The sequence below is a fragment of the Pygoscelis adeliae genome, unplaced genomic scaffold (genome assembly GCF_000699105.1).
Source record: "Pygoscelis adeliae isolate BGI_AS28 unplaced genomic scaffold, ASM69910v1 Scaffold14, whole genome shotgun sequence".
NCBI classification, from domain to species: Eukaryota; Metazoa; Chordata; class Aves; order Sphenisciformes; family Spheniscidae; genus Pygoscelis; species Pygoscelis adeliae.
The window spans coordinates 17,153,921-17,167,168 of record NW_008825109.1 but is presented as its reverse complement, the minus strand read 5'-3'; the positions used below and the strand labels follow the sequence as shown (position 1 = coordinate 17,167,168).

General features: G+C 40.6%; 1 protein-coding gene across 1 annotated transcript in view; it reads left to right on the top strand.

Moving 5' to 3' along the window:
• APP (amyloid beta (A4) precursor protein) overlaps window positions 1-13,248 on the top strand; it is a 185,283-nt gene that overhangs the window by 94,551 nt on the left and 77,484 nt on the right. Inside the window, exons 6-7 of the mRNA XM_009327797.1 lie at window positions 2,795-2,877; window positions 2,973-3,060. Coding sequence (XP_009326072.1) covers window positions 2,795-2,877; window positions 2,973-3,060 — 171 coding nt within the window. The remainder of the gene's footprint in view (window positions 1-2,794; window positions 2,878-2,972; window positions 3,061-13,248) is intronic.

Here is a 13,248-nt window from a genome sequence, read left to right as displayed (position 1 = left end):
AGGTGGTACATCTGAGGATCAAATGCGTTGGCTTTTTTCTGTAAGGACAAGTGATGGGGATAGAGAGGCATGGGAGGAGCAACTGGCCCACCAACAGGAGCGATGGGACCATTTCCCAGGCATTGAAGCTGGTTTCAAAATGTACCTTTGCCGCAAAGCAGGGGTGAAGGAACGCTACTGTGAGCCCTCCACAGGGAACAGGTGGTGGTGGACGGTGGTGGTGATACTGGGAAAGGGATGACGGCAGCGGAAAGTTTCCTAGACTGAACCAGCAACACTCTTCCCTCCAACAGAGCAATCATGAAACAGTAACCCAGAGCATTTTTCCCTGCTGTTTAATCTTCATTTAGGTCATAAACTGTTTGCACAGTAGACCATTTCTCTCTGCAATGAAATAATTACCATTTAGGTCTCACCAATAGCAGTACGGTTGGCTGTGCAGGCTGGAGGGAAGGATGTCTCTCCATTGCCCTGCACTGTCACCACCAGCCTCGTGGGAAATGACAGGTCAGGCAGGAGGCAGGTCCCTGGCCACAACACCGAGCTGCAGTGCTTCAGGCTTGCTCTTTCGAATGTGTTGCCCTGTGGTTTCCTGAACGCTTGTTCAAGTGCATCTTCATGTGTATAAATTACTTCAGTTTCCAAAGAGCCAAATCCTTGGTATCACTGGCATCAGTTAGTTGATGGGCGATTACCTTTGCTTTTGCACAGGCAAAAAAAAAATTCTCTGCTGCTATTTCTGTGAGAGAGGTACCTATAGGAAAATTCAGATTAAATCTGTGAACCGTTCCCATCCTGATAACACTTAACAATGCGAAATGAAATAAATCAGACTTTATAGCAGAACTAGTATTTTGACGGAAACCTAGAAGGCGCTTACTGTGTGGGTAGAGGTCAGCTCATAGTCAACATTAACTAAGAAAGACTGAGTTGTTGAGACCTTTGTGTTTTTTGAAATGACATTTCCTGTCAGCAAAAATTCTCTTGATTATACCTGTCTCTTTAATGTCAAGAGTCACTATTCATTTTTAATTGACGTGTGGCAGCTCTTCCAAGGCTGTGCAAAGTTACCTTTGTGTGAAGATTTGACTGCATAATTGGACGGCGGGACTGGAGTTGATTTTAAAATAAATCAGAAGAAACACTTGTATACTAAATGTGGTCTATAATTAATCATATGGTAGTATGCAATTAATTGTAATTAATGTGTTGTACAATTAAATATCCTTATTTGGCTTTTCTTAAAGTAAAAAAAATATTGTTTCTTCACCCCCTGCTATTCCTTTCCCCCTAATTGCTTGGTACAGAATTGCGACGTTTGTAGCAGATCCTTGATGGCTGCATACACTTGGATCTGTTTCTCGTAGACTAAATGTATGCTCCCTAAAATTGATTCTTGACATTATTTATAGATATGTGAATATGTTACACACATGTAAAAATATATCTGTATTATATATTTAAGGAAATGTAGGTATACACTGACTGCCAATGACAATTGGACACAAAATCTATTTATAAATAGCGGTTCTTCTGGGGTGACTGAAGTGATGGATCAGGACAGACTCTGAAAAGCAGGATTCTTTGTAGCCAACATCTGAGAGGCGATGAGTGTAGGGGGGATTTTCAGTGCTGATGCACTGATATTTCTTCATACTTTGCAACCCTTAGGGATCTGCCTTCCACAAAATTCAAATATACGCAGAGAATTTAGAAGCCTCTAGTTGAACGTACCAGTTTGTCTGCTGAGGCAGTGCATGGGATGAAAGCAAATGAGGGGCGTATTGGTGTTTAATGTTATGTGGATTTGAAACGATTTACGTAGCACGTTAAAAGATAAAACTGTTTTTGTCTGTTTGGAACATTATTGGTAAAGGGCTATACGTTTACATGTGTAATTGGCTGAATTCCAAATTGCAGGCAGAATTTGCTTTGTCTTCCTTTAATTTGTGTGGTTTGGTTCTTCCCTCAGGTTTTCATGTGTTGCAGGATGTAGGCAGGAGACACTGGCAGCTCACAATGAACACAAACACAAACCGTTTTAATTCTTTCCTGTATATATTCACTGGGGATGAGATTTCCTCCTATGGATGGGTTAGAGCCATGGCAGTAATTTTATATATGGGAGCCCTCGAACTATGAATTAAAAACCCTGTGCTGGGCAGCTTGCCAGAGGAAGTTTCTTCAGCAGTGACAATATATAAATAGGTGTCTGAAGAGAATGTGTTTTCCTCTATAACTGATAAATATTTTGGTTTTGTTTTTTCTTTTGTGTAAGCTAGGAAACCTTCTCAATTTGGGCAGGGAGGGGGTGTGTAGCTGAAAAAGAAGAAAAAATGTGGCTCCTTCTACTTTCAGATGTTCCCCTTCCAGACAGGTACCGAGTGGGCTGTTTGGGCAGGAATCTGCCTGGGGCCATCGGCAGACCCATGGACAGCCAGCAGTTGTACCCCTCTGGCCTGGAAGCAGACGGAACTTCAGGCTTGTACCATTGCCACCATGCTGGAGCTTGTTTCAGAGCAACACCCCTGAGTGTGTGCGGATAAAGTAGCTAAAAACATAAAAGTACAGGCAGGCTAAGGAGACTTAGTGGCACAAATCTGAGTCAGTTCAAAATTTACCTTCGTTGGCTCGGGGTGGTTTTCCAGGGAAGCGTTTCCCGTTCCCCGAAACACGTCCTTGGTGCATCTCCTTCCTCGCTCGCATGCGTGGACGTTGAGAGGCACCTAATTAAGAAACCGAGACAGTACCATTTTCACGCTAAATGTGGTTCCTCTGGGTCTCCTGTGACTAGAGGTGTGCTCTGAGCAAGCCGAGACTGGTCCCTGCCGCGCGATGATCTCCCGCTGGTACTTTGACGTGGCCGAAGGAAAGTGCGCGCCCTTCTTTTACGGCGGCTGCGGCGGGAACCGGAACAACTTTGACTCGGAGGAGTACTGCCCCGCTGGGACTTTGCCGTGGCACAAGGAAAGTGCGCGCCCTTCTTTTACGGCGGCTGCGGCGGGAACCGGAACAACTTTGACTCGGAGGAGTACTGCATGGCGGTCTGTGGCAGCGTCAGTAAGTGCCCCTCCATGCCTCCCTTGCTCCCGCTGCTTGGGAGCGGGCCTGGGCTCACACTAACCCCTGGCCGCGGTCTGTCCAACGCCTCCGCTCACTGCTAGAGCCTCATTAGCCTCTCGCTAACCCGGCATGGTAGTGGGCAACTTCTTGGTGCTGTAGACGGCGGTCTGGAAGTAGGTAGCTAAAGGTCTAACACTTCCTTAGATGAGGCTTTCACACTCACCTTCTCTTAATTTTCTGTCGAAGCGTACTGACATTTCGTGTGTCTCTGTGTGTGCATGTACAATGCATGTGTAGGAAAAAACACAAACTTTAGGGAAGCCTCAGGTAAGTTTAAAAATAGCTCATAGTTTGTACAGTGTATTTTCATGTATTATTTCTGACCTTTTTTAATCAAAGCAATATAAGCTCATTATAATACTAGAATATTTATTTCCAGCCTCGGAAGAACTGATTCTTTTTGTTTGTTTGTTTGTTTTTAGTTTGACCGAATACTTTGTGTGTGTTTGCAATGAAAAGGGGAGAAATGACACTTGATTTTTAGGTTTCCCTGAGGGCCGCGATGCACATGGATGTGAATCACCTCCCACTTACTTTGTTTAACACAGCGTTTATTTTAATGATCGTTTTCCATGAAGAAAGTGTGTTCACACGGTGATTTTGGTTTGAGAAGGATGGCTTTCTCCATCACAGGGTATTGAATCAGATGCTGGATTTATCAGCTGTGTTACGGTTCAGGAGCCTCTGGTACGCTCCCCTCCCATCTGCCTTGCCTGCACATACTCTCAGGAGAATACTGGCTGCCGTTTACATCTGAAACATTAAAGAGTGCGTATGTATCTCACTGTCCTGCCTGCTTACAGGGCATGGAGGAGCAGAACAGAAGCAGCACGTTAGGGCTCCTTTTAGTAAAATATTTTCCAAACTGCACCTCAGAATATTTGCAATAAACAGAAGGCTTAAAAATGCGCACAAACACAAGCATCACAGTGTGCTATGTGTGTCGTGGAGCAGAGGAGCTGACCTGCATTTTATTGGAGTGGGAGCAAGAGCAGTCATGGAGGCAGGATTGCTGCTGTGGTGCTCCAGCTGCATTTCATCTCAGCGTCTTTTAGAGCTGTTCATGGCAAAGCTCCATGGAGGGACGTGGAGAAAGACTACCACAAGGCCAGTGAGGAGGACACCTCATGGACAGTGGTCAGCTTCTGCAGCAAGACAGAAGCTGTAGTGAAAGGGAGAGAAGAACTATGCAGTAGATTGGAGTGAGGTCTATAATACATTTGCTAAAGGAATGACATTTTAAACCATTAAGTTCCTGTGTTAGGTAAGACGTTTCTAGAGATGCAAAACATGGTTTGTCTCTGATTGTGTGCCCTATGACAGGCAAGAAAATTTGGGACTTTGTAATGAGTTAAATTAGGACAGTAATAGAAAAAAAGATAATTTTGAAGAAGAAAAAAATTTATGCAGTGAAAAACGCAGGGTATGTGATATTGACAAGCAGTTGATATTGTAGACATGGAAGGAGGAAAGAAAATTAAACTTGAAGATAGCTGGCTCATGCAGATAAGAGGCACAGGAAAAAAAACTGCAGTGAGAGAGATGTTGAACAGTAACCCTAGAAAAGCCACTTGAGCTTTTTTCAATTTAGTTTCAGGTAGCCAAGATGAGGCTGTGTTTATTCTTTACTGTTACGGCCAACAGAGAATTTGTAAAGGATGAGTACCTTTTTCAGTCACACGTGGGTGAGTATCATGCTTAAGTGGTGATTGGATCCCAGACAAGATGATGGCCATCGAAAGTAATAGTGGAAAATAGTTGAGAAACTGAACCTTTTGCTACTTCGCATGTGGAAGTAGTCCAGGTTAGCAAGGAGTGACGGGACTGAACGTGACGTACCTGCACAGAGCTTTAGATAATTAAGGCATTTGCCTTGGTCTGTAAGAGGCAAATGAAAGTCACCTACCTCTGATATTACACCTCTTGTGACAGTACCTGTTCCTTTCCCCAGAAATTAAAAAAAAAAAAGGGGGGGGGGGGGGCTTCATCCTTCTATTTCATGTCCAACAAGGTAGGATTGAATGGAAAACAGCTATTGGCTTTTTGTGCTGTGCATTTTATTTTTATGGTCAGTAGAACAGTTTCTAAAAGCTGCGTATGCTGGTTCTTAATGGAAAAAGTTGTCCTTTTCACATACCTGATAGGGATTAAGAATTATTACTGCCTTTGTTAGCATCACTGAAAAATCTAGAGTATTTTTGTGGACGCTTGACAACAGCATAAATGAGTTCTTGTAGCAGATCTTGACTCTTGCAAGATTGCAGTTTTGTTAAAGGTCTGGTTTCTACAGATTTGGTTTGGCTCCTGCCCTTCAAGCTGAGCCATATGGATGCATTTCTTTGTCCAAATTCTACAGTGGGACTGTGCAGACTCAAATATCTCCTAACATCATGCATCTTGCATACAGAGCTGTAGTTACTCACCCAGCACTTCAAACGTGAGAGTTTCATTTCTGGCTTTCATAGTGCTGCAAAATTATTACACAGAGGGAAGGGTGTTGCTGACGAAACGAGCAGTCACATCACAAAACAGACTTCATGAGAATTATTCGTACAGAGTAAAACTTGGAGGGATGAGACTCTGATTTGTCACGTTGATAATGCAGTGGTGTTACCCTTCACATACAGTTTGTAGGTGAAATCATAGCACCGACTGCTTGTAATAGTGAGCCAGCAGAGTTTACTGTATTACACTTCCCAATAACCTAGTGATCTTCTTGCAGTAAATCTTCTGCTATAAGGGGTGACCTCAGCCATGATCTTAAAAAGAATATTATAGATTGAATAAAACTTGGAAATTAGATTGTCTTCCTTCTTCAAACTTGTCTTGGCAGCAAAAGTTGTTCAGTCTGTGCTCGTGCTGTTTGAGAGGATAAATGATCTTCTCTTCTAAGACTGGCATTTCTTATGCCGCATGCGAAATCAGAAACAACTTCTAAATTTGCTACAGAGGATATCCATTAGGATATTCAGATGAGCCCAGGCGATTCCTGTCTCTCTTATGGAAGTTGTTGGTTTGGGTTTTTTTCTTCCTTAGGTTCAGTTCAATAAAACAATGCGAAGAGCGTTACCATTTGTGTTCTTTTCGTAGGTATCTTGGTTTACTTTGGGATTCCCAATGTTGCATCATTTTGTTTTTAAGGAAAATGGAGTTAGGTTGAGTACTTGAACTGCATGGCTTCATTTGCACAACTGGCAGTGAGGAAAAATAGAGCGGGTCTTGTCTTTTAAAGTAGATCTCACAGAGGACTTTTTCCTGATTTTCTTCAGCAGTTTCTCAAACAACATTTGAGTCTATAGGGTACCCTTTCCAAGCTAATTTAGTTATCTTTTTGTTCCTGTATTTTCATGTTATGTCAAAGTGTTCCATACTCTGATCTATACACTTCTCATTTCTGTTCCTAAAATACTTTGTTATCCTCTGCTTTTGTCTACTGTTTCAGTATTGCCGTACTGCTTCTCCTTATTTTTCATCATTTTGCTGAATAGAAATGGTAATGAAAATTATTAGAAGTGCTGAATACCATACGTTTCAGCTGCTAAGTGACATCTTGTCTTTGGAACTGATCCAGTGTTGCTGAAAGAGGTTTTTTACGTGGTTATAGTGAGCTTTGGATCAGGCAAATGCCACCTCCACTCCAATCCCACGAAAGAAAAGAAAGAAAAACAGTGGAGAAGAGTTCCCATCTAAGCCACCCCTCTTCTGTCCTGATTGGGTTTGTTTCCGCTCCCCCCCCCGTGACCCTTAACTTTAATCTTTCTATTTGCCTTTGTGCCCTCCCTCATGCTTATTTATTTATTCCATTCTTTGTTCCTTTTCTCTCCAGCGGTCACATTTTTGTTGCTCCCTTGTGTCCTATAAAAATCCAGTGAGCCTCTCTTGGGCAGGACACAAGATGGACACTAAAAGCACGTCTTTCCTTTGTCTAGCTGTAGTCTGTTTTGCAGGATAAACTAGTTTCATTTTACAGAGAGGAATATGAAAGAGTGGGTGGCGACTGGGTTTCTCTTGAATAGTGGGCAAAGGATGAAAGGGTGGGATGTGAGTTTATTTTTCTCATAATGCGTTGAAATTGGACTGAACCAAAACCTGAGGATGTTCTGTTGCCACAAATACTCATATGCTATACATACTGAAAGTATGAATACTGAATACTAATATCCTGAACACATTGCCTACCGAAAAAAAATTCATGTTTTATTCTGCTTCCTTGCTGAAGTCTCTTCACCTTGATCTGAAAAGGTGGGTCTGTCCTGTCATGCAAAACCTTAGATTCTCTCCACTATCGACGAATTTGATGCTCTGAGGTCTGACAAAAATGATTTGTCTGTTGGGTAGGAGCTACTACTGTCAAATTTTTTCATTCATCACCCAGCTGCATGGGAATTGATATATAATTGCCCCAGAAGTAGAAGGCTCTAAGGATCGTGTTACTGATTCTTTCAGCCTGCCAGACCACATGCTCGCTCTCTGTTGATTTTTAATAAGGATGTTCAATACTGTCTACAGTTTCTATTCAATATAAGACTCAAACTTATACTGTGTGACCGGCCATAATGGCTCCTTTGAAGTCATTAGGATCTATTGGGTCGTTAATTCAGATCTAATGACCTCAGAGCGGGTATGTATTGACAAGAATAAGCAGAAGACGATAAATTGCTGTTATCGAAGGAATGATTTCTGTCTTATTGTCATACTAAAAAGTAATCTATTGTACGATTTTTTTCACTTGTCTCTTAATTGTTGCTTGTTAAACATCCTTAAAGCTATAGGAAATGTATTTTTTTAATAAGCACTATTTTGAAATTACATTAATGATCAAGTCTTAACTTGGGGACAAAAGGAGCTTCAAAGCTGGGAAAATTCATTCTCTTAAATGTGCTTCATTTGGCAGCTGTTGCATCGGAGACAGGTCTCCCAGCAGCTCCTGCAGCCATGGCGTGGCGCGTTCAGAGTGGAGTGGAATTCGAGCCACTGTTTTCATTTGTTCCGCATCTAAAGCGGGAGTGAACTGTACTCTGGTGGCACAGTCAGATTTTGAAAACTTTGACATATCATTGAAATGACCTTTTATAAAATAGGGGGTTTTATCATTGTACTGAACTCCTACCGCTAACATCAGAGGGAAACAACAGGGTTCAGTGTTTTCAGTTGCCTCCTTCCTTGCATAAACACTGAAACCTAGTAATAAGTCTAAATGTGAACACGCATTGTTTTATTTTTTATCATTTTAGAGCATGATCAGAGATTTTAGGTGAATTTATGTAGAACAGCATTTATTCTCTAGGCTAAATTTTGTAAACTTATGAACTTGCTAAGTTTCTTGATTTTTAAGTGACAGATACTTTATTTCAATTTCAAATGGAAGGCATGAAAAGAAAGACGCTCTGAAAGCTACAATTCTATAATATACATGGAATTTTACACCCTCTTAAATATAGATTAAAATATTGTACACGAGACTAATATTGGGGATCCACTCTTATATGCTTTTCATATAGGCTAGCTTCAGCTTGCCTATGGATTAGTCTCGGTCTGTCCCTGATAATTGATGAGGTTGGTCTTACCGTGTTTCTGGTTCATGCTCTTAAGTGAGGGAAAAATTCATGACCTCTAGTGTTTTGCAGTGTCCAGTTTTATTTCTCTTCAGAGGTACTGCAAATAACAACCTGTACCTTTTAACAGCAAAGCCTTATAAGATGATATTCCTGTTGTCAGGAATTTCCTTTATCCATTTGTTACTTGTTTGGGATCTTGACACCTCCCTAGTTAGCAGGAAGTAAAACATTTTGGCAGCTAAACTTGCATGCCAACTTCCAGAGCGTGTCTAAGGCATTAAGGAGCTGCAGTGCATTCCTGGAAGCAGAATGATAAAATATACTCGATATTTAGTTAGGTAGCACATTTTAATCCTTTGTCTTATTTACTGGCTGATTGCTCATTTTATCTGTACAACTACAGAGACCACTTGAGCTTGAGGTCAGGTAGGAGGCTCAAAGACAGAAAGCAGGCCATGTCTAGAGCACGTTCATCTGGACTAGGTGATACTACCCTTTCGCTGCTCGTTTTGGTTTATGGGGGAGTTGGCAGGCCTCTCTCCGTAAAAGCAGCAGAGCTTGCAAGCTGCTTCATGCCAGGAATGCACTTTTTTTTGACAATGCACTTAGTGCTGGAAAATATTCATTGCAATAACTAGCTACAGTACTAATTTGTCGCAGCACTACAGGAGATATAATTTAAAATACATAAGTCTAGTGCTAACATTTCAAATCCTAAAAATCTGCCTTTATAAGTAGTGATACTGCAAGGAAGCATTTCACATAATAAGTATGAAGTCTTTTATTTGAGTGAATAAAAGACCCCAAGTTATTACAAGTTCACTAAGCCGGTCACACTAGGACAACCTGTTGTTTCATCACAAAGGCTCTTTATATTCAATTGTCTTACTGCTTCCCAAATTAGCGGTAAAGGGGACATTACCTCTCAAGACTTTACTTAAATGTGTCCCTCTCCCACCATCTCCAGCATGAATTGCCTCTATCTGCTGGGTTTTATTTTCTCTGGCTTGAAAACTCAGCCGAATCATGCATCTTGGTGAATTTGAGGCCAATTTCGAATAGTGTAGATGAAATCTTAAGAAAAACTTATTTTTGCAGTTCTTTATTCATTGTGAGTGCTTGACACTTATCATTCAGTGCCTAGGAGCTGTAATGGGATGAATTCTAATACATTCTATTTAAATTGTTAATTTTGACTACCACCTTTATTGGATGCAAGTGACTAATTTCCGTTTCCACAGTTCCTTCGTCTATATTAATTTGCACTTATATTTCACCCTTGAACCACACATGGAGCCAGTGTTGGACTGGGCCTTTTTGAAAAGCAGTTGGTTAAAGTTTAGGATTCAAAAGGGAAATGATGCAAATGTTTTCATGTACAAGAGCTAGACTACTGATAACTTCAAGCACTAGGAATTGTATTAATGTAAAGTATTGTTGTAGACACTGTTTTTGCTGTAACTTGTTTTGTTGGGTCTAACCACAGTTCTTTTTTTTCACTCTGTGGAACTTGATGACTCTTGTTTACAACCTTGGCAGAAGGCGTGTTCAGGAGAATATTTCTGTCTTGTATTTGTTCACAGCAATCTCATTTGATGTAACAGGTGAAGAATTTAACGGGTTTTTTTCCCTCATAAATATTTAAATTTATGGTGACAAATGAAAAGAGAATGACCTTGAAGCAGAGTATTGCAAAGATGCTCGAGGAAAGTTTGCTTTGGGGACCTCCTCCCAAGCACGAAATGAATCGAAGAACTTGGGGAGCGGGGGGGGGAGGGCTGTGTGTGTGTGAGCTGAGCAATTAATGGCCGAGATGAGTGTTGAATGGATATGAGCAAGGCAAAATTGCATTTGTCAGGGCTGATGAAAAGGAAGTTGCAGTGATGGTTGCCAAGTTCTAGCTGTGCATGGATAGAAAATGTATCTTGAAGTTCTTACACAGAAGGATTCTTACATGAGAAACTTGAACTTAAACCTAATTTAGGTGGCAAGTATCAAGTTTAGTTAAGGCAATAGATGAGGAATAATATGAGTATGGTATTTTTTTTCTCTCCAAGCAGTCTCCGTGAGGGATTTCACTAAACTGTCTTTCAAGCTGCCTATTGTTCTGATGCCATGCCAACTATTTAAATTATAACATATCAAAGAAAGGTAGGATCAGTCTTTGCAAAGTAAAGTTCAAAAGGGAATGTAACTCTTAAACATGTTATTTCTCCATCTCAATACACTTAATTATATTTTCAGGCCAAGGTTGCTACGTTGACCTGTAATTATTCTTTGGATACTAGTAATGCAAGTTATGAAATATTACAGAAACTATACACAGTCTTTTACGACAAAGTAGTTTAGCCTTGATGGTTAATAAAAACAATGAGCGAACCCAGCTGTTAAGAAAGGAAAGAGCATCCCTCTGGAACGCTGGGTTCTCTTTCATGTGTTAACTCTCTTCATATCAACTGTGCCTGGAATCTCTTTCAATTAAACTAGTAGACATTTTTAAACAATGTGCTTTCTAATCCACTTTAGGAACATTCATCTAATTTAATAAAATTTTGGAAGCTAAGAGGCAGCTTGAAATTGAAGGTGGAGAAGTCAAGTCTCAAAACTGGTGATTCTTTTTACTGCTTCAGATGTGATCCCTGAGCATGCAACCACTTTACAGGTGGCTTTTTTTCTTAATTCAGTACCAACGTGCGTATATTTTTTCTGACAGAAGAATATATTTGTTTTTATCCAGTCTGTTAGTCCATGTTTTGTGCTTTCGGAGTCCCTACCACTGTAGTCAGAATTCCTCAGTTTTTATGAAGAACACGGTACTTTCAAAGACTTTTTGGGTGTCTTAAATATAATTGTCAAAACATGAGGATAAAGCAAATGTGCAAGACAAATAAAACCCAGCTGAATGATTATGTGATCAGGCTGAGTGATAAATATGTAGTTGTAATGGATGACCCTTAACATCAATGGATGACTTAATGGGAGTTTGCGTTATTGAGCATCTTTGCTGAAAATTAAAAAGTGGGCAGCTGGAGTTGAGTGGCCTGAAGGACAGGAGTACCAGGCTCTGATCGTGATCAGCACAGTTCACTGCTCTGCAGTTAGCTTCCAGGCAGGGAGATGTCCTGATGAGCCACGAGGTGAAAGATCTGGCTCCCAGAACTCCTGCCAGTCCGGGGTGATGCCAACCCTTGGAGCACAGCAGTGCCCCTCAAAACCCTAAAAAGAAACCAGCAGCAGTAGCAGCTGCCTGCCACTTACACGTAAAATACGAAAGCTGGGGATACGTCTGGTTTTCACTCTCACAAGGTCTCCCTTGTGCTGTTGACTGCGGGAGGAACTCTGCCCTCCCGGTTATTCTTTAGTTTTAGGCAGGGTTCAGAAAGTGGTCTTGGTGAAAGTGTGTATGAAGAGAAAGTAATTAAAAGTGAAAAGGAGTGGCACTTTGTCTGCTGGTCCTCCAACTTAAAGTGCTAAGAATGAGAATAGTTGTCTCTATAATGCAGTAGATTATAATTTATATATAGTATGTAAATACACTTACTGTTCTGTGCCCCAGTATTGATCTCTACTAGAAAGCACACCAGTTCAGCACACACTTTTCTCCAAGTAATTAAATTATATTAAACTTAACAACTTCTTCTGTAAAAACTCATCCTGCTACATCATTTTCCCTACGTTTAAAATGATGGTAATTTGCTACAGTCTTAAGATAAACCTTTCCCCGCCTTCATTTGTCTTGTACCATTCAGTCAGTAATTTGTCTGTTTTGTAAGAAAAAGGTAATCATTACTTTCCTTCCCTGTTGTTTAGATTCTGTTCACTGGTTTTGCCACCCTACTGTAAGCAGAGTAACTTACAAAAGATTGGGGATACCATCTTGTAAAAACAGCTCATTTCACAAGGTAGCAGTAGCAATAATAGAAACGCTTCTTGCTAAAGATATTCCATACGCACTTGTGATTGTCAGATGTGCTATAATTAGTTGTGATCTTAGTCAACAACTGAAAGCTTTGATCTTAATCCTTCATTAATGAGGCAGTCGTGTATGTGGAATTCAGAGGCAATGAATACATCCACTGAATACTACATTGTAGTTGGGTAATGCTCTCATTTCAAATGGTTTCCCATCTTATATGCAACAGCCGATGTCATTCAGAAAAGGGGCATCTACTAATCCTTTCATTTCATATGAGGTTGGTGAGCGACTGTTTTTTCTTTCACTGGAGAGACTGATCTGGATTATTTATTTTTATGTGAAATAATCAAACAGGATCTGGGGGCATATTGTTGCATTTTTCTTCCTTTTTTTTCTTGGCCTTCTGATACGTAAGAATTGTCGTTAAATAGCAAAATGTGTAGAGCATAATTTGGCTGTATTATTGAACCTGTGTCTCCAGGCAGGTTAGGATTTTAAAGTCTAATAAAAATAAAAAAAATCTGTTTGGGAATTGACAGGTAAAATGAGTGGAAGTGTGAAGAAAATGTCATCTGATACCGCATTTCTTCCACATCTGTCAACATACACTTTTTGATCAGTCTTCATGCAGTAGTAGAATGAGTTACTTTA